The sequence below is a fragment of the Clytia hemisphaerica genome, unplaced genomic scaffold (genome assembly GCF_902728285.1).
Source record: "Clytia hemisphaerica strain Z4C2 unplaced genomic scaffold, Clytia hemisphaerica genome assembly, whole genome shotgun sequence".
NCBI classification, from domain to species: domain Eukaryota; kingdom Metazoa; phylum Cnidaria; class Hydrozoa; order Leptothecata; family Clytiidae; genus Clytia; species Clytia hemisphaerica.
The window spans coordinates 819,201-846,857 of NW_027103432.1; the positions used below are offsets into that span (position 1 = coordinate 819,201).

Consider the following 27,657-nt stretch of genomic DNA (forward strand, 5'->3'; position numbering starts at 1 on the left):
CAAACTATTGACAGGGTCGTTAAATATGACCTCTGTAGACTTCTTTTATGCAAAAATTCTTATTGTGCTCAATAAATCTTTCAGTCGCAAGGTAGAAATTTTCAGTAGGAAAATACTACAAAGAGCTGTTTTAGAGGTGTCAATTTGACCATGTCAAAGTATTGACGAAATGAAATTTTTGATAAAAATATTAACACAGTTATTGAATATTAAAAGCTTCGCAAACCTATTCCAAAGAAATATTTTGGCACCATTTGATATGATGCAGATCATAATAGGATAGAGATAGATTGACCCCTTATTTATATTACAGAGCCTTTTATAGACATTTACGTGTATTCTTATCGTCATATAATAAGAGTCATATGAGGGAGTATGTTTAGGAAAAAGGAAAGTTCTTATAATAAGAATCATAAGAGAGAGTAGGTTTAGGAAAAAGAAATAATCAAGATAATGGCCGTTTGTTTTATACTTCAGTATACTTATATGAGGCGAAGAGAATATTTACTCACTACGTAAATATGCTAAATATTCTTTTAGATAACAATTTTTTCAAGTAAATATAAAGCAAAGACTTGTACAAAACCAGCTTTTTTAGAATAGAGATTTCGAACAAGCGAAGGAGAGTTCTGGCCTGCAAAGTATACAAACTGAGTAGGTAGTAAGTAGTAAGTAGTAGGTAGTAAGTATTAAGTAGTAGGTAGTAGGCGTTTTGTACTTGCCGGTTCGCAATAGGTATTTTGTCTCATTTTAAGTTTTCAAGCTTTTAATTAATTGTCTTGGGAACTTGAACTTGATTCAGGTAACTCTCATCCTTGTTGTTGCAAATACATCCTGTAGATGACTGATGTTGTTTTTTCTGAAAGCTTGATTTCCTAGTGTGACTAACTGACTGCAATTGCGGTATATGAAAAATGTAAAAGTGACATTTACACCGCAAAATTGCAGTAACAAATTACTACCGCAATTGAGGGATTTCCCTGACTGTTTTCCCCTCCTGTCCCACTTTGTTCGATAACAATACAGTACAATAGATGACTTTTTCCAATGGATAACCAATTGACTGTAGATATCGATTGATTTCAATAATCAATAGATAATTGAGCCTATTCTAAAACCGGCAGGTACAAAATGCATAAAGCATAATGCATATTGCATAATGCATAATAGTATTGTGTAATTTACACAACGATTTTATATTTTCTAAAACTCTCCTTTGTAGAGGCTAAAACTGCAAAAATCTCTTCAGAAAAGTTTCTTAAGTAGACATTCCAATCAGAGGGATTTCCCCAGACATATGATATTTACTTTTCGAATACGAACGAAAGAAAACATTCGAATCATAATAACAAAGGGTTTTCCTCTGTCAGCATAAATAATAAGAAGATGCAACAGATCAGAAAGGTTTCCCCCTTCTTCTTTCTCAAAAATAGGTAAACAGTACATAAACATTCGAATGTAAAAAGATTCGAAGTCTATTTTCTTTGATCAAGCTTTCACGTGAAGCTCTTTAATTTATATTGGCTGGACCATGGATATTGGCTTATCTAACAGAACTGAATTGACTGAAGCATTCACATAGTTAATGCTTTGTAAGAGGGAAAACCCGTTGAAATTGATTAGCAATTGTTCGAAAAGATCTCTGAGAAAACCCAGAATAAAGATCTTGCTATAAAATTTACGTTTTCGAGTTAAAAAAGTAATATACGGAGGAGATATTTTTGTGTCTTTTCTACACTATACTACGTTCTGTAAAATACAACTATGAAAATTAAAATGGCGACAAGCACCTTCAGTGGATCATGGATTTTCTTCATCATCCAAAACTTAAATTTACCGCTTTCTACCCTTTATTTTCTGGTAGAAAATGGTATATTTGTTTTGTTGAAAGTATTATCTTTCAAATTCTCTTTATTATAGCCTCTAAAATTGACATTTTTCAAATATTATGCATTATGCATTATGCAATATGCATTATGTTTTATGCATTTTGGACCTGCCGATTCTAAAACCTTCTTAAGTATCGATTGGGTTTTTTCATCAAGCGCGCATTATTTTGATGCTCTCCATCGTTTGGGCTCTGGAGGTAAACAAACCCGTTTTTGCCTGCGTTTCCTTAGGGAAAGTTGGTTTTTTGAGCTTTTCTTAAGTTCTGTCGAACAAAATCCCCTCAAATTTTAGTATGTTCAATCTACATAGTGTCCTTCAGGGTCTCTTCCCCCCCATGCCTAGAATGAAAATTTTCCATCCCCCCCCCCTCATTTTTCCCACCCTGCTCCAAAGTTTTTCTGTCCCCCCCCCCCTCAGCATAAGTTGTTTTCCCTAAGGTAGTTCTAATTCAAGAATATATGGGAAGGATGGTTGTTTTTAAACCATAATATTAATAAAACTAAGCATTATGCTATATCATCTCATAAAACCAGATGTTTTTCAATTTTGAATTGATTTTGGTGAGTTCCCCCCCATGCCTAGAATGAAAATTTTCCATTCCCCCCTCCCTCGTTCCCCCCCCCCCCTGGCTTCAAAAAAAATTCCTTCCCCCCTATACGTCCTTTTGACCTCAAAACCCATTCCCCCCTGAATCCAGGGGGGGGGAGGACACTATGAATCTATTCATGATATTTTACCTCCCTGAAAATCTCTTGCCAAAAGAAGATCGTTATCAAAAGTTAGAAGCTGAAAACCCACTTTCCCTAACTCCTCGCAGGCAAAAACGCGTTTGTTTACCTCCCAAACAATTTTATACACAACGATGGAGTGCACATTTTCCCGGGCCATTTCTGAGATAAGTTTGAATTACAAGAAAGGTCAGGAAAGGTGTATTCATTTTGTTAGAGCCAATAAATAGATCAATAAATCCTTAATCCTTCAGGTAGGAACATTTGACGAGTTCCTGTGTACGCCGTGTAAAAAACAGTAAAAAAAATCATAACAACACTCATTTAAAAAAGGCATTTGTTTCTTTTATTCTCACTTTTTTTAGCCTAGACAATGTAGCAAACATGGTAAGTATAAGCATACTGTGCTTTTATTCGGCTAAAAAAAATTTTGCGTCGGGAAAACTTTTTCAAACTTTCAGCAATGATTGACTGTGACAATGAAAATTAATATCCAACACATTTTTTATCTTCTTACCTTCTTCATCTTCAATGAAGCACTCAAAGTTTACTGAATTTAAGCAGGATCCTGGACAGTTCCCTAACTGTCCTTATCTTTAATAAACCCTAGCAGCCAGTATAAACGGAATAGATGTTTTGGCGAATGCGACAGTCTTTTAAATAACTAATTACTCCACAGCAGTTACCTAGAGACAAGATAATTTATCATGTTTTTATTGGCTGAGGCCGTGAGGGAAAGTAATACATATGGAGTAATTAGTTATTCAAAAGACTGTCGTATTTGCCAAAACATCTAAGATTATCTTGTCCTTAAGTAACAGCTGTGTTGTAGAAGACAAATCAGTAATCTGACATTATTATATACTTTCATGTCTACAACAGGATTTCTCTGAAGTAGTTAAAAACTAAACAAAAGAAAAAACAACTGGAGTAAACATAATGCGGTCTCCTTATGATTAAGGAAGAACTATTGAGCCTAGCTAGAGTATCAGCCTTGATGTATAGCTAACTACCTTATTGGTATTATATTTCATGTGTATAGTCATCCGGGGTAATTACGGGACGAAATTCACTAACCTTTCAAAATCTCAGAATATACAACAGCTCTTGCTGCCATATTTTGTCAAAATATTAAGAAGTTGTTTATCTTGCCTAATCCCAAATGGTTTGGAGCTATGACCTATCATTCTCGCAAAATTTTTGTGAATAGGTGTGAAATCTTTTGTGAATAGGTGTCAGGTAGGAACATTTGACGAGTTCCTGTACGCCGTGTATGTATTTTTTTTAAATGAGTGTTGTTATGATTTTTTTTACTGTTTTTTACACGGCGTACACAGGAACTCGTCAAATGTTCCTACCTGACACCTATTCACAAAAGATTTTATATTGGACTGGCTGAACCCAAATTTAAGAAACGCTTCGCAAACCACAAGTCTTCATTCGCAAATGAGAAGTACGAAAAGGAGACAGAACTTTCTAAGGAAATTTGGAGGTTGAAACGTAAAAACCGACACCCAAAGATTACTTGGAAAACAGTCTGTCGTTGTCCGCCCTTCAACCGTGCCTCGGTAAAATGTTCACTTTGTCTCAGTGAAAAATTTGAAATTGCAACATTCAACCAGCCCGACAAGCTGTTGAACTCCAGAAATGAACTGATTTCGAAATGCCGCCACGTGAACAAGTTCAGGCTAAAACAACACGATTCGAAAGACTGACGTCAATTGTTGTCGAAAGAAGCCAGTACATTGTTCTTCGTAAGCATTCAAAACGAACTTTAGTTTTTTTAAAATTTTATTTTCAACTGATGATCGTCTCCACGGCGTGAAACTATTAGTTTTGAAATAAAACTCATTAACTTCATTCGACAATAGTGAATAGGTGTCCCATAATCACCCCATGATTTGGGGTAAATACGGGACACCCCTGGGTAATTATGGGACGCGTCTCGTAATTACCCCTCACTGCTTTTGCTTGAATGGGATAAGAACGGTACATATTTTAAACTTTAAATAATGTTCAAAATAAGTGAAATTTAAGGAAAGGCAAGACGTTTTTTGGGCAAGAACTAAGATTTTCAGCAACATTTTTTTCTTTTTTAAAGTACTAGAAATGCTATACAACAACACAAAGAAAATGATTAATGAAAGAACAACGAAGTAAAGAATGTATATATAATGTCTGTTGTTTTCTATTTATCCTTTTATACTAAATTTCGCGATTGCCAGTTTCTGGAAATTTTGGCCTGTATTAAATTTCGCGATTCACTAAATTGGGCATTTTCAAAAAGTGGGAATAAAGAAAGAAAATGAATGATTTCACTTGAAACACAAAGTATTGGGTGTAAACATACCAAAAATAGTAACGAAACTAGTGACAAAAATAGTAACAGTGTAACAAATAAGTGTTTTCAATTTTCGACCTATTTTGAAAATTTTTCGCAGGTATTTAATTTAGCGATTTTGTATTTTTGAAAAATTTATACGGTATTAAATTTCGCGAAATTTGACCTAAAAAATTGCAAAATTTTAAGTACCCGCGAAATTTTGAAACACGCAAAATATAATATAATACCAATAAGTTCACTTCACATATATAAAGCTACGTTTTATTGCAAACAAATCATGTCATTTTCACTACCCCTCAGTACTGTGACAAAAATTTTGTAACAATCTTAAAAACTAACCTTACCTTTCTTTATTGTATTAAATTTTTTTCCCAAATTCACTCATTCACGCAATTTTTGTTCACGCAAAGACAGTGTAGTTTTCAGATCTTTGGTTTAGAGGCTTCAGTATGAAAAGAAATAAAACTGATTCAGTATCAGCCCTTACTGTATTGGCATTATATTTTGGCCTTTTGGTAGAAATTAGGCGCCAGCCTAAAAAAAGGCCAAAGTAAAATAAGGCAGAATGAGGACCAGCAAAAATCAAATGATTTGATACTTGAAAAGCACTTATGAAGTCTCAAATATTTAATAAAATAACTTTAACCCAGTTTATCTTTAATTTTGAAGGATAAAAAATTAATAGAAATCAAACAATGGCTAACAATTACTCAGGGAAACAACCCCATGGCAATGTTCAATTAGCTTACAACCCTGGACAAGCACAACATTATGCTCAACCTTCATCATCCTCGGGTAGACCACAAGTTGAATCAAGTAAGTAGTATGATCTCTTTGATATTTTTTTCAATATAATAAAGGTGAGACCAATTTAATTTGTTGTTCTACGGGCAGATCGTTAGCAAAATATGAGTCGGTCCCAAGTAATATAAAAATAAGATTTTCATTAATAAAGGAAGGTAATTAGGCTTTATAAGTAATATTTTCAAAAATTCATCATTCATCTTTGATGGAGTTTGTAATAAAATCTTTTGTGCATAGAATTCATGATTCTAGATTCGTTTCAACTTTTTTTTAAGTGTAAATTTTTTAAATGACTTATTGTTAGAAAATTGAGGCATAGGAAATTCAATATTGTTATTTTTTCGTTTGCGGCAAATGCTAGGTCGGTCGCGCCCGTAGAACAACAAATTGAATTAGTCTCGCCTAAACAAAACGTTTTAGTGAGTTAAACCAGAGCTTGTTTTTTCCTCTACTGCTTTAAAAGTGCATTATGTAAGACTTAATCTCTTTTGTTGGGGAGAATACATCCTTTTTATTTATTTTAGAATATTCTTTTTTATGTTCTTTATACAAAAATCAATTTTTCAGAACCAAGACAGGCTGTAGCAGCGCCACAGCCGCCACCACAGCAAACACATCAACACCAACACGGTGGCCATGCAAGTTATCAGAGTAAATACGGTGAGATGTTGAATTTTATTGAAGAAATTGGAAAGGAGGTACGACCCACGTATGCTGGAAGTAAAATGGCTCAAGAGCGCCTGAAGAAAAGTAAGTACTTTGTTTGTTATGGAAGCTTGCTTTTGTTCATTTTCACAGGAAAAATTGTTGCTTTTGTACTAAATTATTTCAATTTTTCACCACTAATTTATTTACTTTATCAGATCACCTTTTTTTACTGTCTTTATCAAAAATCACGATTCGGTTAGAACATCATCAAAACACTGTAATTGCCTACAAGATTTAAATTTGGCTTAAAATCGTAAAAGGGGAGTTTTATCCCTAAAACACGAGAATATAAAGTATATAAATTTTAGCATTTGTTCTAAGATTATGTTATGATCTGTACAGTTTGCAAATTTATGACCGGACCATAAAAGGCTAGTTCAGTACATTAAAGTTACCGTTTTCTCTGATCAGACTAACAAGTTTTTCTAGTAAATAACAGCATTAAAAGCCAGCAACTTAAGTCACAAGTATTTTTCCTAGGGTAAATTAGTGTTTAGATATATGTCGAGGTTTTTTTGATAGATAAGTTCTGTACATGAAGTCTCCATAACTCAAATACGCATGGTAACACAAATCTGTTCCAATTCTTAGGTATATTTCGAGTTTTAACTTAGGAAGAGACAATAAAACTTGTTCGAGTTAATGAGATATTCGAGTTATAGAGGTTCGAGTTAAAGAGACGCTGTATAAAGAGAAAAGTTGAATGATCACTAAAGAGCTTGGAAGATGAAAACAATAAGTGTTCTCTTTAAATTTATTTATTTCTTTTTCATTTTTACTGATGATGGTGATCGGATGACACCGAAACGTCTAAATATATATGTTTAAATTTTATTCAAATAAAATGAAAACGTTTAGTGAAAAATCTACAATACATTGTATTCCTTGAAGATTGCTTCAGCATGAAACAACGTCTAGCAAAATGTTGTAAATTCTTTATTTCTCGATATTTCTCTCGAATTTTTTCGGATTTTCTTTAGCACTTTGTGATTCTATTTATTTTACTGTTGCTTTTCAGATATCATGCATGCACGAGCTTTGGTTAGAGAATGTTTGGCAGAAGTGGAAAAGAGTGCACGACAATGAGGTTGTAGTCGGTGAAGACTGGGTAATGTAAAGGATATTTTTATGTCATTTTTTTCGAAGATGTTTATTTATAAAAGTCTTTATTCATTATTACTGCACTGGTCCACAAACTATAATACTCTTTTTAAGGTCAATTTTTATCAAGAAGTTATGTTCAAGACAAATTTTAGTAAAACATTCACATTCTGAAATTTCTTTAAATTCAACCTTAACAAATTTTTAACGAAATGGGGCACAGTTTATTAATAACGGTGCACTGACTGTATATGACAGTTCTGTATGCCAAGTAAAATGTGAAACTCATTGTATCAAACTCCATTTGCTTTAAGTGTTCATCTTTTTCACTTTACCATATGTGTTTTGTATAAGAATATCCAATATTTTTATGCCTTCGGATGTTCTTAACTTTTTAAGTATTGAGCCTAAAATGTTCTTAACATTTTCTTATTTTCACCATTTTGTGGGTCTTTCTGTCCATAGAAATTGGATGTTTAAGAAACTGAAAAGCCTTAAAATGTTCTTAACTTGTTCTTAATAATTTGACCATCGAGGCCTTATGTTCTTATATAATTTGTTCTTATAAAAAGGTATTATTCCCTTGAGAGTTGTTTCCAGATGTCAGTGAAAAAAGTGCACACTTAAAGTAAATGGAATTTTAGGTGCTAAACTTTTTTAGTTTTTTTTTCAAGTATTTTTTCATTAATTTTGTACATAAAGTAGGCTTAAACAAGAAAATGCATTCATTGCATCTTAAAAGGATTTCATAAGAGAATCAATTTCAATTGTTGTTTTTAGTCCATTTATCAAAGTTCAACGTGAAATTCTGACTTTATCAGTCGAAAAGTTTTCTCGAAAATATTTTTTTAATTCGTGCTAATCGCTCCTCATATTATTATCAGTTTAAGCAACTTTTTTTGTGTTGTTTTTTATCCTCTTTTTCTAAAAATTTTCCTCTATTCTCTTTTGTTATTGCATTTTGATGAATAATTCAAGAGAATAACTTTTGAAAAGTCCATCACAGGTTTAAAAAACTGCATAAAAAACCTTTGATATATAGATACTCTTTTTAGATTTGGTTTTGTCTCTTTTTGATGGGGAATGATGGACGGGCTTCGGAAATTTAAAGATTTTTACATCACACTCATTAACGGAAATTCTGTTATTTATATTGATATTATCTAGGAACCACTTTAATATAATTTAGGTAAGTATTTAAAAAGAATATTTCAATATTAAATTGATCAACTGACGTATTTTAAATATAAAGACAAAGGTTAAAGTACAACCATCAGTGTTTCAACTTCACAAAATTGTCTTCTTATTATTTTTCCTGTCATAAATTCTCGACTCGTGCAATTGACTTATGGATAAATTTACTTCTTGCGTTACTTTATATTAAGAATAAATACACTTGACATCATTCTGCCTGGCGTACATTTTTCTTCTGCTAGAACAAAGTATTATATAAATATTTAGAACAGCTTAAGATTATTTATGCTATAAAAGGCTTTATACACTTTAAAACACCTAATTTCTTTGAAAATTCTCACAAATATATTGAAATTAAGAACGTTTCGCGTAAAAAAACTTTTTCACTACAAAAAAAACGACTACGTAGCACGTGATATTACATTATTCGCCATATTTAAAATCTCAATCTCAATACCGTAATTGTGAGAAATGTCCTCAAGAAAGGCGATCAAAATTAGTTTTATTTTAATCTTCTGTTTTATTTTATAGTATAAAAAAATTAAAAAAAAAAATAAAAAAAATATTATCTATTGAAAATGTCCATTAACAATAAAGGCAATAAAAACACTAGACATGTACCTCATCAACCGGCATCAAATCACCATAGCAACACGGCAACAACAAACTACACAGCAGACCATGTACCTCATCAACCAGCATCAAATCACCATGGCAACACGGCAACGATAAACTACAAAGCAGACCATGTACCTTATCAACCGGCATCAAATCACCATAGCAACACAGCAACAACAAACTACAAAGCAGACCATTTTGCACCAATCCACCAACACAACTGTGGTAGAGCCAATCGTTCCCAACTACCTGGTATGAATAAATTATTCCGATTTTGTTTTAAGGATTTTTCCAGTTACAAACTTAAGGATAAATTTATGGGTATAATTTAGATTTTGACTTGTTTATCATGTAATCTTGACTCGTTTTACAAACTGGTGCTAGCTTAACTTCAACCTTCAACAATCGGAATAGGCTATAAGAATCATAATTTGAATTACTATAGTGTAGGTTTGATTAACATAACATTCTTCTACGTTTAGGATAGCATGGTGACACAAACCAGTCCAAATCTAAATTGGACTCCTTTATGCTCTCAACTTCAAATGAGCTAGAATCTAGTAATGTCTGTCTATTAGTTAGGGCTCTGTGTGTGTCACAATACCCAAGTTTATTCAATTATTCAAATATTCAAAAATATCTTATTGGGCCAATGATCAAATGATAAAAAGTATTGTCAGAAGCTTTTTTTTGAAAAAAAAACTGTGGGTTCGACTTTCACAACACAATAAGTTACCGTCAGAGTGTAAAAATCTATCAACAGAAATCGTTATAATTGGCTAATACAATTCGAAGGTTCCAAATAAACGGCCCCACCCCCGCTTTCTCATTTTTCGAAAATTTAACAACCCTCCCCCCCCGGACCTTATTAGGATCCCCACGTTTATAAATTTTTAAGAATATTTTCAGCTGTCAAAGAGAAGGCCCCTTATTTTGCTCTAAATAGCCTAATTTTAGCCTATATTTATCTTTTTTTTGGGTTTTCGGAAGTACAATTTCCAACCCCGGCAATTGGCCCCCCCGTTTATTTGGAACCTAAGAGTAAATGTAAAGAATGTTTTCATGAAGAGTGTATAACTTCTTATCTTACTCCTATTATCTCTTATTTTTTATCTATTCCAGAAGAAATTCGTCACACAAAACCACACCACCACCACGCCCCTTACTACCATCATAAACACCATTATCACCATGACAACGTTTCCCACAATGTACCGCTATTAAAACAACACGAATCATCACCAAGTCACCATAGCAACAGATATGGTGAACTGTTAAGTTTGATTGAAGATTTTGGTCAAGAATTAAAACCCACTTATGCTGGTAGTAAATTGGCTCAAGAACGACTCAAGAAAGGTTTTTTGGATTTTCTTTATGATACACAGTTTGGATTTTGGTGCCCCCTTTTAAAAGTAAAATATCTTTGTAAATATGACGTGAGCGAAGCGAGCACGAAAATTTTTGATTATATTTTTTTCTGTCTGGCTGAAAACTGCTGATTTTAGTGTGTCAAAAAGCAAAGTGGCGCCAAAATTAGTCATTAGAGATGCCTTTCTCCCCGCCCCTTGCCACCATGCTACTGTACTGGGGCAAACATTCTCCTCTCTCTTCACGAAATTTGACAGCAAATCGACCATCTGATCTTAAAGTCAATACAATGCTTTCTATTGACATTAATACACCAACTTCTTTCAATCTTTTTGTAGAAAGACTTGGTGAGAATTAATGATTTCTGTAGAACTGCTGTTCGTTTTCGTTCCATTCCTATGATCTGTAACTAAAATTTAAATCCCTATACAATGACTTCATTAAGGCCGGTCTCCACTTTCGCGCGACATAAGCGAAAACTTTTTGACGTTTTTGTAAGGTGATTGGTTGGTTGAAAAATGAAGCAATCCCATTGGTCGAAATTGACGTAACGGATGAAAAAAGTAGAACTTTCTTGAGTGTGATAAATTGCGTGGGTTGCGTGCATTCGTGGGTCGGAAAAAAATTCGTGGGTCCACAAAAAAAATTCGTGGGTCCATGAAAAAAATTCGTGGGTCCAAAAAAAAATTCGTGGGTCGGAAAAAAATTCGTGGGTCCACAAAAAAAATTCGTGGGTCCATGAAAAAAATTCGTGGGTCCATGAAAAAAATTCGTGGGTCCAAAAAAAAAATTCGTGGGTTCACAAAAAAAATTCGTGGGTCCAAAAAAAAAATTCGTGGGTTCACAAAAAAAAATTCGTGGGTCCATGAAAAAAATTCGTGGGTCCATGAAAAAAATTCGTGGGTCCAAAATAAAAATTCGTGGGTTCACAAAAAAAATTCGTACCGCTAACTTTGTGTTTGCCACCAGTTTTGGGATTAAAGGAATAGATAATATTACTCGTGTAATGCATAACTGTTAGAATTGCTTTCAAAATCCAATGAAACTGTCATACAATGAATGAAATTAATTACTCTTTTCCCTTAATCCCAAAACTGGTGACAAGTCACAAAATTAACTGGAGATCTCATTTTGTTCCGGATTGGTGAATATCATGACACCCCTGTTTCACAGACCCGGTGGGACCCCTACCCACTGAAAATTCAGGCCCAAAAAATCTTCCCCGGTGAACAAAAGCATAGAAACTGAAAAAAGGCTCATATCCCCATTGAAAAATGTAAAAAATCTTTAAATCCCCACTAAGCTTTGATCGACTTGTCTCACCCCCACCAATATTTCGAACAAAGAACGATAGAAAAAAAAGAAAAAAAAAACCGTTTTGGATAACCCCGTTGGATTTTATGTCTCTTTATTTATAACCACAAATTATGTCACATTATTATTACGGCGTTTCTCATTTCGTTGAATTTTTTTCTGAACCCACGAATTTTTTTCATTGGACCCACGAATTTTTTTAGTGAACCCACGAATTTTTTTTTTGGACCCACGAATTTTTTTCATGGACCCACGAATTTTTTTCATGGACCCACGAATTTTTTTTTTGGACCCACGAATTTTTTTTGTGAACCCACGAATTTTTTTTTGGACCCACGAATTTTTTTTGTGAACCCACGAATTATTTTTTTGGACCTACGAATTTTTTTCATGGACCCACGAATTTTTTTCATGGACCCACGAATTTTTTTTTTGGACCCACGAATTTTTGTCATGTACCCACGAATTTTTTTCATGGACCCACGAATTTTTTTTTTGGAACCACGAATTTTTTTCATGGACCCACGAATTTTTTTTGTGAACCCACGAATCTTTTTCATGGACCCACGAATTTTTTTTGTGAACCCACGAATTTTTTTTTTGGACCCACGAATTTTTTTTGTGAACCCACGAATTTTTTTTTTGGACCCACGAATTTTTTTCATGGACCCATGAATTTTTTTTGTGGACCCACGAATTTTTTTCCGACCCACGAAGGCACGCAACCCACGCAATTTATCACACTCAACTTTCTTCAACTTTTTTTTTGTTCGCGCGAAACTTTTTTATAACGTAATCTTTTCTTCAGGCAAAAAAGGTTGAGAAATAACTGTCTCTCATTTCGCGCGAAAGTGGAGACCGGCCTTTAACCAAGAATGGATCAAAGGTAAAGCTTCCTGGCACCTTCATAAACATGCTCTTCTCTCTTATAGGTATTATGCATGCTCGAGCCTTGGTCAGAGAATGTTTGGCAGAAGTTGAGAAACATGCGGCTCCTCATCAGTGATTTCTCAATTTGGAAGATGTATGTGGATCGATTCGGAAAGATACTATCGTAAAGGGGCGTAAGAGACTTCATTTCTGTACAATATTTTATTTGGACTTTCATTGGTGCTGTTTTTTAAATCAGAAAACTAAGTAAACGATGTAAAATAAATGATACCCTCCCGGGAGACACTGACCTCTGTGACGACCGACAAGGACGTTCTGCTAGAGTTTTAAAAATGGACCCTGACAGATATGAATATTTGCTAAATGTCAGAAAGAAAAATCGATTTCCATCCTATTTTTTCCTTCCCATTTCTTCCTTCCAATTTTCACCCTAAAAAGTTGCCAAAATGAGTAGAATTAGACTAAAAATCGAAAAAATTTCTAATTTCCACCCTGAAAATTGTCAAAAATTACCAACAGTCGACCCTGTCAGATACACATCTTGAAAGTTAGTAAATTTGGAACCCTGTCAGATATTTTTAGAGTCTACAAAGGGACCCTAACCAGCAGCACGTCCCCGTACCCAATTTTGCCTAAGTGTCCCACCCCCCGGGATGCCCTATTGCGAATCCCCTATATCGTAGTTATCGAATCAATGAATTTTGAATTCCAAACAATGTTGACGGTATTTTGAAAACTAGTTGTGGTTTCTTAGGTGGAAGAGTCTTTTAGCAACATTTCTTTGGTTTAAAAAGATTTGTCCCAATATTCTGTTTTTATTTATAAACTTTTTTATTTGTTGATAGTAAGTTAATAATTTGTAATTATATTTCTTTAAACTTATTTGTAAATACTGTAATCAGATTTTGTTAATAAAACATCAACTACATTTCGAGAAAGGACGCGACATTGTGACATTTGAAGGTTTGGAAACACTTATTTATTAAAATAGTTAATATAGTGTTGTATACACCATTTCTTTTTCAAGAACATAAGGCTTTGATGGCCAAAATATTAAGAAGTAGTTAAGAATATTAGGCTTAAAACTAGCTGATTTTTTTGTTTCCACAAAATGCAGACCTTGTTGTTGATAAATTTTGACATAGGAGTGCTTGGTTTCTGGGAAAATCATAGTGTCTGACATTTTATACCACTCCTACGCACCTCTTGACACTTTAAAGTAAACATAGGCTATTTACATTTACTAAAGTACCCTTGCTAAACATGCATGAAAATGTTGAAAGAATGTGTGTAGATCAACTTGTATCTATATTCTACAGACGTTTCAAATTTCAGTTTTTGACAAATCTGTTTTTTATGGAATTCTTATTTGTTTATGTGAAGGGATTTTGGCTTATAAGAGGAGCTTGAATGGATATAGCGAATCTCATTGACTAACGTCTGAAGGTAGGTTTAGTACATTTTAAACTATATTTTCAAATTTAAAGCTAGTACTTTTATAGAACTTTCTTTATCCTGATTTCAGTGAAAGTTCGTTACACTGTCGTCACTGTGACAACCTTCAAGGGACCAAAAATTTTATTGGAATTAGAAAAAACTTCGAATTACAGAAAGATTCGAATTAGAGAGAGTCGACTGAAGATATTAAAATAATTTCAGTAATCTGGTAATATTTCTGGAAGTCCAAAATTTTCAAAAGTGTACACGTATTATTTTAAATGAGAATTTTTTGAAGCCTTCCAATGTTTTTAACTTTTGGAGTTTTAAGCTTAAAAGTGTTCTTAACATGTTCTTATTTTCACAAATTTTAGAGCATTTTTGTCCAATTTCCCAAGAAATCGGGTGTTTTAGAGACCGCAAAGCCACAAAATGTTCTTAACATGTTCTTAATATTTTGGTCATCGAAGCCTTATGTTCTTATAATAGAACGTGTATTTCCCTGTCATTCAAGATGCTTTGTTCCTTTACATTTACATTTTCCTATTTTAGTTTTTATCAACATGTCTGCAATACAGCTCGAAGTTTGGGATTACATCATTTTTGGTTTGATGTTGTTATTGTCGTCAGTGATTGGTTTATATCATGGTTACCAAAGCAACAAAAACAAAAGAGATTCCAAAGATGACTATTTATTGGCTGGTCAAAGCATAAGCTGGTTCCCACTCTTTATTTCTCTGGTTGCATCTTACTTGTCAGCTATAGCCTTGCTTGGAATTCCAAGTGAAATTTATACATATGGTTAGTAATATTCAATACACTTTTTAAAAGAACGATTTTATAAGAACAATCTTTCTCAAAACACCTAAAAATAGGAAATATTTACGAACAAAGCTGATCCCTGAGTTGCCAATTTTCAGGCTATTCAAAAGAGGATGAGGGCAATTTTGGGCTGAAAATTCAAAAAAACCTGAACAAATATTTAATGGATCTAATGAAAATAAGCGCGTGGTGTAAATTTGATTTCTGGCTCCTCGACTTTACCCCAGTGAAATATCTGCATATCACGAGTTACCACCTTTTTTATTTCTAAACTTTGATATACGTAGGCCCTGGAATCAACTGGTATGGATTTTAAAGCGTTAATCAGATGGTTGTGGATATTTGGCTTGTTGTATCTTTGCATTGTCCTGAACAAAACCCATAAATAGTTTTTGTCTAAATATTTTCCACACTCGAGATATCTAAGTAAACTTTTAGTGAAAAAAAGAGAATTTCAACGTAAGAACCGTGTGAGAACAAATTTTCAGAAATTTCAAATTGTGCGCCTGTTAACTCGACTTTGGTAATACACCTTTTCGACCGTAGCCGCCAATTTCCGCGCGGGCATTTTTTCGTCCACTTTATCCCACTAAAACCGTCCCAGTCCTTTTTTCGTACCTATAGACAATAGAAAAATGAGTCAAAAAAGGATTGGATCGAGTTTAGGGGGATAATCAGATAATTAAGTGGCACGCACCTGACCGCGCGACTAGGGTCGAAAAGGTGTATTAGTTGGAAAAAAAAAAATTCCACAAAGGGTTTGTGCAAATCATCTAACATTATCCCTTTAACCACTAGGTGGAATGTATATTGTAATTATGATGTCTTACCCATTGTTCATCTTTCAATGTCTTGTCATCTATGCACCCATATTCAGACGAAGTAAAGTCACGAGTGCCAATGAGGTAACTCAATGATGGTCTTAGGGCAGGCTTTTTCAGATATTTCTTCCACCAATGACGTCACTTGCAACCAATCAGCTGTTGTAAATGTTGTTATGTCAGAAAGGATTCCTGAATTCATGATATGCACCATTGCAATATCTTCCGCAGACCCAACAGCTGATTGGTTGAAAGTGACGTATTGACTGATTTTACGTCACTTACAACCAATCAGTAGACTATGCTGTAATCTAAGACGAGTTTCATCTAAGAGGAACAAACGTGAAGACGGGGGTTTTTCGGGGGTAGCTGTTGTCTTAACACAGACTCTATTTTCCGCGGCGCAACATATTACGTTTTATAATATACAAACTATGTTATATCATAATAATATATTATAGTATACGGACGATAGCATCATCTACCAATCAGCTGTTGTAAAACTGTTGTTATGTCAGAAAGGGTTCACAGTTTGAAAACTATTTTACTTTGTTTTAGTACCTAGAAAAAAGATTCCATCCGGCAGTTCGTGTTTTTGCAGCCATTTTGTTCATCAAAGAATATGTAAGATAATTTTCTTATCAAAACCATAGATTTTATTGGTTATTTCTTTAAGTTTAAAAAAGTTTTGAGTAATCCAACAAATGATATCTCGACAAATTTTCAGCGGCTTTTTGATGGTATATTTCTAAAAGGTTTACAATATACAAACACCCCCTTATCACAGACCCATATTGGGAACCTTTCCCACTGGAAAAATTGGCCAAAATATCGTCCCCGGTGGAAAGTTATACACCAATTTTTGTCCCCACTGAAAATAATCAAATAAACCAATCCTCACTGCAAAATATGCTATTTTCGCATCCCAATGAATTTTCTGACTTGAAAACAAAAGCATTGAAATCCCCGGTCATAAAAAGCATTGAAATCCCCGGTCATAAAAAGCATGGGAATATCAATCCCAATTGAGTTTTGGTTCCGTTATTTTTACCCCCCTGAAAAAATCCTACCGGGTCTGTGAGAAGGGGGTGTATACAACACTATCACGCATAAGTTTTTTTTACAGGTTTTATACCTAGCCGTTGTACTGTACGCTCCAAGTCTAGCGCTGCAAGCAGGTAAAAACATGATTGAAATCGTTTTTGTTTCTATGATCTTGAAAATTAAAAGTTCACACTTTTCTGTCTTAGAGTGTTTTAGGCCATTCTGTGACTTCCTTTTTTGTTTTTTTTATAGCTCCTTGAACCTTCTCTTAATGATTTTTCAGAGTGGACAATGATGCCCTGTTGGTAACACTAATATATTCAAAGGAATATACAGTGCGCTCTTGCTAATTTGAACTTCTATTATTCAAATCTTTTTATATTTCAAACCAATCTTCAGTCACTGTCAAGACGAATCCGTCGTAAAATACCTTTCTATAATACCAATCTCTCTGTAATTCGAACAAATTAGATTCCTTCTTCTAGTTCTAATTAGCGAGAGTCAACTGTCCCGGGGGGGGGGCTACTAGGGAAAAAAAAGGTTACGGGGATGTGCCGCTGGTCAGGGTACCTCCATGAGTCCCAGGTGGGGTCACAAAATACCAAAATAGAAAAATTAGTCCCATTTAGGGTTACTTTTTTCAAAAAAAACGAGACCCACAAAGGGTCCATTTTTCGAACTTCAGCAGCTTACCCCCGTCGGTCGACAAGGATAGTACCCCCCCCCCCCCGGGCAACTATATCGTTACTTTCTCCTTTTGTGCTTGTTTATTTTCTAGTGGCAGGTGTTCAGATGGAGATTTCATTGGTGACAATTGCTGTTGTTTGTACCATATACACAACCATTGTACGTGAAACTCAATTAAACCTTTTGATTTTGCTATATTATTCTGAGAGAGAAACCAAGGATTTTTGTAATTTCTCCAATATTTCTCCGTGAGGAACTGAAGTTGACATGCATAAGACGCGAGTGCCTTAGCTCCACTATGTGGTATGAAAAGCTTTTGGTGGCACGTGTTTTTTTTAGGTTGAAGTTTGAATTCAATTTCTTATACATCATATTTTTGCATCTTCCTCGTAACTTTAATAGAGGGTGAACAATAATGTCATTACTGTAGACAAGACCCGAACATGAGAAATCAGCAAAAAACAGCAAGTTGTTTTTCCAGTCTATAATAAATTCATGGTGTGATCGAGTGATTAACAACTTTTAAGTTATCGGTATCTTTTTGCAGGGTGGTATGAAAGGAGTGATATGGACAGACGTATTTCAGACGTTCATTATATGCGTCGGTTTGGTCGTTGTCGTTATTATCGGGTCGTCGGAAGTCGGTGGAATACAAAACGTCTTTGAAATCGCTGAACGTGGAGGAAGAATGAACATTCTTGAGTAAACGACTATTTTTACACTTTACCAAACACATGAAATGGGCTGTTCCAGGAAAAAAGTCTTTACTCTAATTATAGTTGGAAAGCTTGCTTGACGAAATTCTAGATACCCATGACAAATTTAGCCCCCTTAGATATCTTAATTTTTAGAGGTTACCAATCAATTACCCTTGAAAAACATCCTAATTCCTCAGTTTGGGGCGGGATTCTGGAATACGGTATATAGGTACCGGATTTCGGTGGTCTGTAAGTCTCTTAAAAGTGGAATTAACGCAGCTAGAAAATAAAGATATATATTATCCCCTTTGTTTCTCTTCAAAAGACAATTTAATACTACAACCATCTACCTGTCTTTTCACAGCTTCAACCCTGATCCACGTGTCCGGAACACATTTTGGTCTTTTGTCTTTGGTGGGATGTTTAGCGCCATGCCTGTATACTGTGTTGGTCAAATGATGGTACAACGGATCATGTCCGCCAAATCTGAAAAAACTGTTCGAATGTAAGAATCTCAACGTTAAAAATATTTTTATTTTGGCAATATTAAGTAAGTAAGTCTGCGATCGCAGTTGGAGGCGACCCGAAGGCTCCTCTTTCGATAGCTATCTACACGAAGGTAGGGGAGGGCGCCGCTCTTTCTCCCTGGATTGCTCTACTTAACCTTGATCCTTCTCTTAATTGCTGAGCATCAAGCAGAGAGGCATCAAGTACCATTTTGGGAATCTTTGGTATGACCCGGCTGGGGGTTGAACCCACAACCTTGGAACCGTAGCTGGATGCTCTACTACTGCACTACGGTCGCTATTTTGTAATAGATTTGCACCAAACTAAGTTCTCGCAAAATCCAGGACTATCTAAATGTAAATCTGATATTTCATCAGTCATGAGTCATTGTTTATCCATTTAGACTTTGATTTAACCGATGACACAGTTGATATACTTTAAGAGTGATTATTATATCATTTTTTTAGCGCTTTGTTACTACAAATTCCTGGTTTAATGGTTATCGTTGGCCTTTGCACACTTGCTGGATGGGTGATCTATGCAAATTATGAGAAATGCGACTTGAAAAGTAGTGGCCAAGTTCAAAGCAATGATCAGGTAGCTATCCAGCTGGCACACAACGTTCTTTTAACGTTTATCTAACGTTCACAACGTCCATATAACGTTAGATGAACGTTGAAACAACATTGTGTGCCAGCTGGGTATGAACTGCAATGGTTTTAAAATAACAAACTAGTTTCATCAATTGTTTTAAGAGATCTGTGGGTCTGTCATACGAGAGTTGGGTGACTTTGATACCATAGATTTATAAAGCCCGAAGGGCTAGATGGTGTACTTTTGCTGAAAAGTGTGCCGTGGCTATGTAGGAAATCCTACCTAGGTCACGTGACATTACAATAGAATTTCACCGCTTGACCAATCAGAAGCTTTGTGGGTTTTCGAAAACAATAGCAATGATATTTTTTCCGATATTCACTTTTTTGCCTGCGATGGCTTAAAGCACGACATCTTGCCCTTTGGGCTTTATAAATTTTTGTTTGATACACTGGTCGAACTTAGTCCACACTTTAGTGGCTAGGAGACGAAAGCTCAAACACACAGCAACATTCCCTTATCTTAAATGTTTTTTGTTCATTTGAATTTATCCATTCATTCACTTTTAGATTCTTGCGTATTTTTTGGTCAACAAATTACACCATTTGAAAGGAGTTCCTGGCATTTTCATGGCCAGTTTGTTTAGCGGAGCATTAAGGTAGATTTTCTTGACCAAATTAGTTTCATTCAAATCAATAAAACGTTTTGATGGACAAGTGTCTTTGAGAGCACATACCTTTTTTTGAAAGACATTAAAGGTTTTCTTTTTTAATAACAGCATTCATGGTTTACTCATCATTTTCTATTCACACGCTTTTTCATATTGAATTGACACGGACGGGTCAGAGAGAGGAAAAGAAAAATATTTTTTGCTTATATCAGCATAAAATAACAATAGACAGACACTGTCCTGATATGAAATATGTATCTGATATGAAACGGGAACACTAAAAATATAAACCCTTTAACTGTCAGATAAGATTCCTGTTCACAGACTAAACCACTGTTTCTCGTTAAAATCCTTCCATATTTATAATAGAGGCTCCTAGCGGTAACTCTGATCACGATATCACGCAATTTTTTGTTTTCAATCGCGATCACGAACATCAGCAAAAAAATGGCTAATCACACATCCCTTTGAAAAAGTCCAAATCACGTATCACGGCTCAAAAATCTATCAAATCACAATCACGTTTTGACCTCTCATCACGCAATTACGAAAAAAAAATTCCAAATCACATAATCACGCTGCAAAAAAAGTTCCTATCACATCATCACGCAAACCGCTTGGGGGCTCTATATACAAACTGCCCAAGCTTTTTCATATATTATAAATTGATGTGTATAACTTCCAAACCTAATCATTAATCATATATTTTCATAGCACTGCGTCATCAGGCTTCAATTCTTTAGCAGCTATTACATATGAGGATATCTTCAAGAAAATCCACGGTGAACTCTCACCACAACAAGCTGCAAAGGTCTCCAAAATCATTGGTAAGTGGTGAATTACATGTTTATGAACATACTAAGACCTGGATTTAGTGGAAAACTAAGCATACCAGTGACCTTTGGTCAATGGCCATGTGTACTTTGTGTACTTGTGTTCATTAAACATTTCCAGGATTTTTCAGGATCTTTGAAAGATGAGCCAGTTTTCAAACTTTCCGATTTTCGAATTCATAATTCCTCTCGGACCTAGATCGAAGGATGATGATGAAGACCTTGATTTGGTGAAAAACTAAGCATACCAGTTTTCAATACACACCCTTGTCTCTCCGCCCTGGTTCAATTTTTTGCCACAGCGGGGATAAAAACTTCTAGGGGTAAAAATTCTATTTGGTTTTGGAGTTCCGTTTTTAGCATTTAATTTCTAATTGAGATGAAATCAAAGTCATTTTCGCAGCGGGGAGTAAATAAAAGGGTAGAGGGCCCTCAAACCCTGAAATCCTAAAAAGTTGTTTGGTGGTAAGCTCAAATGGTTGATTTAATATGGATGACTACCGTGAAAAGCACAGGTCAAAATCATATATTGACGCTGTGCCGACGAATAGAGATTCTATTCATCGCGCAATCAACGAAGACAAAAGTAACCATGACGACCATCCAAGATCTTGGATGAAGTTCAAAGTTGATATTTTTATTCCCGTCGTTGAAAATACAACAAAAAAATATCATCAATGCTTTTTAAAAAGAGTCAGTGATAGAGAATCATAACATAAAGTCTGTCTAATATTTCGATTCAATTAAAAGTGACATTTCCATAATTAATAGTTTAGTAATTACTGTTATACATTTGGGGATCATGTAAAAGATTTCTTTAGAAAGAAACTCGCTTCGATTACACTGGAGGTTTCTGGGGAATTCGTAAATAGTAAACTGCATACTGATACAGTCTGCTAGACATTAATAAGGTAATATTTGCTCTTCATCTTTGATTTTTTCTACAGTGATTAGATTGACACATGCGCGATAAAATTTCTATTATTGGTCTTCAGAGGTTAATATATTCTTTGAAAACTTAACCTCTGATACTCAGGGTAATGGATGACCTATTCTAAAAGTCATTATTCTTTGAATTCATTTAATTTTTTTTAAAGCTTTTATATATGGATTTGTTGTACTGGGCGTGGCTTTTCTTGTTAATAAAATGGGAACTATGGTCTTACAGGTAACTCCAAAGTTTTATCTCCCATAAACTACAAGTTTACCATCTGACGATTGTACATAGTAAAACTCTCAGTTAGGGGCTTAGTTTCTCTCTATAGCAATTTCTCTAGAAGTTGGTCATTTCTGGAGCGGCTTAAGCTAATTTGGAAAAGCTGCAGTTCAGAAAACGGTGTAAAAGCGGTTGTTTACTGTTGTTGTCAATTCGGTCAGGATCTAAAGAATTCAGATTTAAACCGTTCCATCCCTGGAAAACACGGTAATATAAACTCGCTAAAGCTTGCCAATCGGCTGGAATACATCTTCTCCAGAAGCAGCCGGCGGAGAGATTTTTTAGAAATATGTGTTCTTATCTTCTAGGAGACCAAATGTTACGACCTTTCAATTTTTTATACAAATGATGTGTTCTGATTTCTAGGAAACCTTTATCACACTATTTGTCTCCCTAAAGTTATCACTGCTTTATGGTTTGATGTGTTCTAAAATTTAGGAAAAACAGTTTGCCAAGATAAACTTGAAAGATATTTGTTTTTTCCACGAAAGATGTGTTCTGAAAATTTCTAGGGTTACTAGGCAACAAGATAACACGTTAGATGAATTTGATTATACCCCTGTCTTATCAGAACAGATCAAAATTTCTAGCTGAAATATGCTCTCAGAACACATCGGAAAAAAAGGTCGCCTCGCCGGCTGCTTTCGCTTCTCTCAAGTTTTGATGCTCCAAAGTTTTACCTCTCATAAACTATGTGTTCGCCTCTGATGATTGTACAAAGTAAAACTCTTAGTTATGGATTTCAATCGGCTTCTGATCTATTTTTCAGTTAGCCTATGCAATTCATGGGGTGATTGGTGGTCCATCGATGGGCATGTTCGCTTTGGGAATGCTGGTCCCTTGGAGTAATACTGTTGTAAGTTCACTTCTTTTTGTTTTGTTTTAATATTATATGAACAATCTATGAACTGTAAAATGAGCTGTTCTTTCTAAAGGTAGTAAAGAACCAAATTTACGTGTGTTGGATTTCTGCCGAAGAAACCTATTTTTTAGGGCTCTGACCATAGTGAATTTTTCATAATTGACGTGTTTAAAATGTGTTTTCTGACTGATGTAACCAACAAAACTATGGCATGTTATACATTTTCTGTTAGACAAACTATTCCTGAATCTGAAAATTCAAAAATTACATTGAATAAATTTGATGAAGAAGAAAATGAAGACTTTTGCGAGGAAGAGTATTTCAACTTTGAAGAGCTTAGTTTCGGCGAAGAAAAAACATTTTGAAAATTATCCAATTATCCACATAATCCATGAAAAAGTATAAGTGGACATTAAAAGCACAGTTCCGTGTATGTGACGTTTTGATAGTTGTCTTTATCAAGTTGAATAAAAATGACAAAGTATATGTTTTGTTTTTCTAACTCATTGAGGGTGCATTTCTTGGTTGTGTGTGCGGTATCCTTATTACAACTTGGTTGGCCGTCGGTGCATTTATTTTCCCACCTGACAAGAACATTTTACCGGTATCGATCGAGCAATGCTCCATATTCAACAGTACAACTATGAATGCAACTATTTATCATCAATTTCAACCGCACAAGTAAGTAAAAGCGAAAGCCACTGATATCTTATGTTTATGTATAATATTGATTTGGTGCGATTATTTTTGCTTTAGCCAATCACCGCGCATAAAGCTAGTACATTTGAAATTCATTCCAAGTCTGGGTGAAAAGATCAAAGCCGTCTGTCAACCGGTACAGATTCTCACAAAGCCATTGCCTTTAGAGTGTATAATCAGAATCTGATCCGAGACTGATCAAAGAATCTAAGAATTAAAAGAACACTGTCTTATTATTTTTTTTGTTAGGAATTTACCCAATGGGAGCGGTTTTTTCCAACAAGAATTGAATTTTCATTAGAGTGTTCTACACATTGGTTAAACTATCTTCATTTTTCTCTCCAAGCCACTAAATCATGATTCAAACAAATAAACAACACCAAAAATTTGATTTTATTAAACAAAGCTTTTCGAGTATTTACTAGCTCATCATCAGGTTAACAAATGAAATTGGCGAGTTGAAATTATTGAGTTAAAGACTCGAAAAGCTTTGTTTAATAGAATCAAAATTTTGGTGTTGTTTTTTGTTTGAATCATTGGTTAAGCTATGACTATCCATATATTCTGCATAAAGTCTTCTTTTTTTTTTTTTCTTTGTGCTTTCCTACTTTTCCTCTCGTTATCGTGCTAATATATGAAACTTTAATTTTCAGTGACCCATTGACGTCATATTATTCGGTCTCGTACCTTTGGTGGGGTGGCGTTGGTATAATTTCTTCGTTTGTTTTTGGCATGATCTTCTCTGCAATATACAGTAAGTAATCAAAACCTCTTATATCGTAAGTTTTCTTGTAGCCACGTTCATTTTTATTGAGTACAATTTCATAGTTGTTTGTCTCTGTAAGGGTCCGAAAATCACGAAATTTAAAATTTCCTCTCTCAAAGGGTCGTGATTGACAAAAATTGAGTGAAAATCGACAACAATTTTGAGAAAAGTCTCTAAGGGTCCCAAAAACGCCAAATTCTTACTCTCTCTAAGGGTCGATTTTCGATTTTTGGTTCGGATATACCCGTCACCTCGCAAACCTAGCACCCTTCCCCCAGGTAATGGACCTATAAGTTAGTGGATCGAGAAAAAAAATTAATCTAATTCAAATGAAAAATGTAAAGTGAAGAAGTGTGAAAATTTTTCAAGGAAACATCTCCCTTTGAAAAGACGAAAAGACTAGATACAACAACTATCTAAATAGACAAGGACCAGAAACCTGAATTTAACATTTTTCAAACCTCAGCGGTACAACCCCGCCCGGGGGGTACTAGGGCAAGTTGGGTTACGGGGATGCTCCGCTGGTCAGGGTACCTTTTTTAACCTCCACGAGTCCCAGGTAGGGTCGCAAAAACACCAAAACAGAAAAATCAGTCCCTCGTAGGGTGCCTTTTTTTGGAAAATTTGGGGAAAAAGTAGAAAATTTGAGAAAATTTTGGAATTTCAGTCCCATTCAGGGTCACTTTTTTCGCAAATTTCGAGTCCCACGTAGGGTCCATTTTTCGAACCTCGGCGGAGCACCCCCGTCGGTCGACAAGGGTAATACCCCCCCCGGGCAACCCCGTCGGTCGGCAAGGGTAGTATGCCCTGGGTCCTTTAGGATTTTTTACGGTGTATGGTTTTGAGGTGTTTTTCTGTCGTTGTTTCGGTATTTGAAAAGAAGAGCGACGGTATTTTTGTTTTGAACATACAACGCAGATATAAGATATGCAATTTTTGCTGTCGGTGTTTAAGGTGACCCAGGAGATTGCTTTGATATTTCGGTGTTCGCAGCCCACCGTATGATATAATCTTTTTTGCTGTCGGTGTTTAAGGTGACCCACGAGAATGCTTTGGTATTTCGGTGTTCGCAACCCACCGTATGCATCTTTCATATAGTCTGTTATACCATACCCGTTGTAACGTTAACGCTGATCAAATGCTTTTTCTTTACAGGATGTTGTGTAAGTGAAGAAGAACTAGAAGAAACGCGACCATCTAAAGAACTCTTGTTTGATTATGGATATATGTGGAGATGTTTAACATGCAGGTGTTCAGATAGTGAAGAATTTAAACTACAACATGTCGATAAAGAAGAATTCATCTTGAACACGTATCACACCAATGAATGAATGAATAAATGAATGAATGGATGAAACATTTTTAATTTTCTGTTAAGTCTATGACGACATCGACAACAGAATGATGAATGAAGAGATTTCAATAGACCTTTTCATAAATTACGTTACTTACCTCGTTTTGAAATTGTTGCCATGGCGATTAACTCCCAGCGGATTTTATTAAAACTACTTTCTATTCATAAAGAAATCATTTCATGTCTCAAGGGACATAGTCACCATAGTAATTGTTTGAATACGAGGCAAGTGATGTTCGTGCCGTAATTTAAGAAAAGGTCAATACTTTAACACTTTTTACAAAGCCTATGACTCTAGTATCAATAACAAGTTCCTTGTGGTATTTGCATTGAAATGGTTCCATGTGTTTCGGTTTTCTGGCTTTATATCACCCAACTGCTGGCTTACTGGCCGTCTTTGATTGTTGTAATGATGGTACAGTTGAGTTTCTATTACTCGAAGTCGCACGGGGAACACAAATTTATTCGAGTTAAGAAAATTACGTGTTATGGTTTATGTATGTTTATAAGGCGTTGTTAACTGAAGGGATAACAGACTTGTTCGAGTTTAGGAGACATTTGAGTTACAGAGTTAAATAGTCTCTGCTGTAAAATAAATACACTTCTTGTTTTTGCGAAGGTTGGTTTGAAAACACTACGAATAGCAAATGCATTTTTGAAAAAGTTTAACTTCTAACTGAATTGAGATATCAATGATGTGCTTTAAACCATCTTTAGTTTCTTATTGTTGTGTCTCAGTCCATTTGTTAAAAAATTATGATTTTCAAACAAGTTTTCGTTACAAAGCTGTTCCTAAGCCACAATCTTAAGTGGTTAGGCGTTATAAACAAGTCGTATGAAATAAGCTTCCTGAACGAATATATATGTCGCTCGGTCCATCTAACTTATCAGCAGCTTAGATACACTAAAGCTATTTTGAACAAAAAGTTCTGTTGCCAAAGAAACAGCAATGTCGAGTTATTTTTTCTAAAAAGATCAATATTAAGGTTAATAAAATTGCATTTGTACTGTTGAACATAGAGATGAAGATGAATATACTGGTCGATACGAGTTGTTTTTGTGTTCAGGTGTAATATTTTTTGAGATCTTCATCTCGAGAATTTATTTATATACTTTTTTGGCCAGCCAGCCAGGTTGGTTCTTGTGATTGTATATAAAAGCATATTTTTTTGTTAAAGGTTTTGTTTTTAAATCAAGGTAAGAGTGATATCGTTTGCTTACTCATCAACTTTGATTCACAAGCTTTTTAACATTGGATTGACACGGATGTGTAGCAAGATTGGTCAGAAAGAAGAAACCAAATATAACCATAATATAATATGTAGGCAGACACTGTCCGATATGAAATATGTGTCTGATGTAAGAATAAAACCTTTAATGAAAATTCTTAATTTCTCCCAATATGTTTACGAGAAATACGATGTCTTTCTTTTGTATAGGTTTTGAAGTATGGTATGGAATTTAGAGTGTACTCTTTTACAAAGTTTTGACCCAAAAAATTCGATTTTAGGGTAAACAAAATGAATCCATAGAGGAATTCATTCAATTTAGGTCAAATTTTATTGATAGGAGAAAGATGAATGGTCCAAACTGTACAAAATTTAAAAGATTTAACATCTCGTGAATTATTCAAACCATGGGCTTTCATAGCTTTCATTATTGGAGTTTTGAATTATTGATTTTCCCA

The 27,657-nt window shown here is 34.8% G+C and overlaps 3 protein-coding genes across 4 annotated transcripts in view; all 3 read left to right on the forward strand.

The window, feature by feature from the left end:
- LOC136798089 (cyclin-dependent kinase 2-associated protein 1-like) overlaps nucleotides 1-8,845 on the forward strand; it is a 36,889-nt gene extending 28,044 nt beyond the window's left edge. The window contains exons 2-4 of the mRNA XM_067054676.1: nucleotides 5,632-5,778; nucleotides 6,334-6,516; nucleotides 7,493-8,845. Of these exons, the coding sequence (XP_066910777.1) occupies nucleotides 5,658-5,778; nucleotides 6,334-6,516; nucleotides 7,493-7,560 (372 nt within the window). The 5' untranslated portion in view covers nucleotides 5,632-5,657 and the 3' untranslated portion in view covers nucleotides 7,561-8,845. The remainder of the gene's footprint in view (nucleotides 1-5,631; nucleotides 5,779-6,333; nucleotides 6,517-7,492) is intronic.
- Nucleotides 8,846-9,310: 465 nt separating this feature from the next.
- Nucleotides 9,311-13,154, forward strand: LOC136798091 (nuclear transcription factor Y subunit gamma-like). 2 transcript variants are annotated; one of them, XM_067054678.1, is made up of 3 exons: nucleotides 9,311-9,639; nucleotides 10,510-10,743; nucleotides 13,002-13,154. In XM_067054678.1, the coding sequence occupies exons 1-3, from the start codon at nucleotides 9,348-9,350 to the stop codon at nucleotides 13,073-13,075; spliced, it is 600 nt and encodes a 199-aa protein (XP_066910779.1). In that variant the 5' UTR covers nucleotides 9,311-9,347; the 3' UTR covers nucleotides 13,076-13,154. The 2 variants fall into 2 exon arrangements, with proteins under 2 accessions (XP_066910779.1, XP_066910781.1); XM_067054680.1 differs by having other exon boundaries at nucleotides 10,513-10,743.
- Nucleotides 13,155-13,870: 716 nt separating this feature from the next.
- Nucleotides 13,871-26,055, forward strand: LOC136798090 (sodium-coupled monocarboxylate transporter 2-like). Its single transcript, XM_067054677.1, has 16 exons — nucleotides 13,871-13,923; nucleotides 14,950-15,198; nucleotides 16,018-16,124; nucleotides 16,599-16,664; nucleotides 17,167-17,218; nucleotides 17,863-17,930; nucleotides 18,319-18,473; nucleotides 18,834-18,974; nucleotides 19,444-19,573; nucleotides 20,140-20,228; nucleotides 20,955-21,067; nucleotides 22,171-22,241; nucleotides 23,059-23,145; nucleotides 23,663-23,832; nucleotides 24,504-24,604; nucleotides 25,772-26,055. The coding sequence occupies exons 2-16, from the start codon at nucleotides 14,961-14,963 to the stop codon at nucleotides 25,945-25,947; spliced, it is 1,764 nt and encodes a 587-aa protein (XP_066910778.1). The 5' UTR covers nucleotides 13,871-13,923; nucleotides 14,950-14,960; the 3' UTR covers nucleotides 25,948-26,055.
- The last annotated feature ends 1,602 nt before the right edge of the window (nucleotides 26,056-27,657 follow it).

What these genes read in the sequence shown, in the direction of transcription:
- LOC136798091 (XM_067054678.1), top strand. Translation starts at nt 9,348, where the DNA reads ATGTCCATTAACAATAAAGGCAATAAAAACACTAGACATGTACCTCAT. An exon ending in CAATCGTTCCCAACTACCTG is followed by an intron (nt 9,640 to 10,509) that starts GTATGAATAAAT and finishes TATCTATTCCAG; the next exon opens with AAGAAATTCGTCACACAAAA. An exon ending in TCAAGAACGACTCAAGAAAG is followed by an intron (nt 10,744 to 13,001) that starts GTTTTTTGGATT and finishes TCTCTCTTATAG; the next exon opens with GTATTATGCATGCTCGAGCC.
- LOC136798090 (XM_067054677.1), top strand. Translation starts at nt 14,961, where the DNA reads ATGTCTGCAATACAGCTCGAAGTTTGGGATTACATCATTTTTGGTTTG. An exon ending in AAGTCACGAGTGCCAATGAG is followed by an intron (nt 16,125 to 16,598) that starts GTAACTCAATGA and finishes ACTTTGTTTTAG; the next exon opens with TACCTAGAAAAAAGATTCCA. An exon ending in GATCTTCTCTGCAATATACA is followed by an intron (nt 24,605 to 25,771) that starts GTAAGTAATCAA and finishes TTTTCTTTACAG; the next exon opens with GATGTTGTGTAAGTGAAGAA.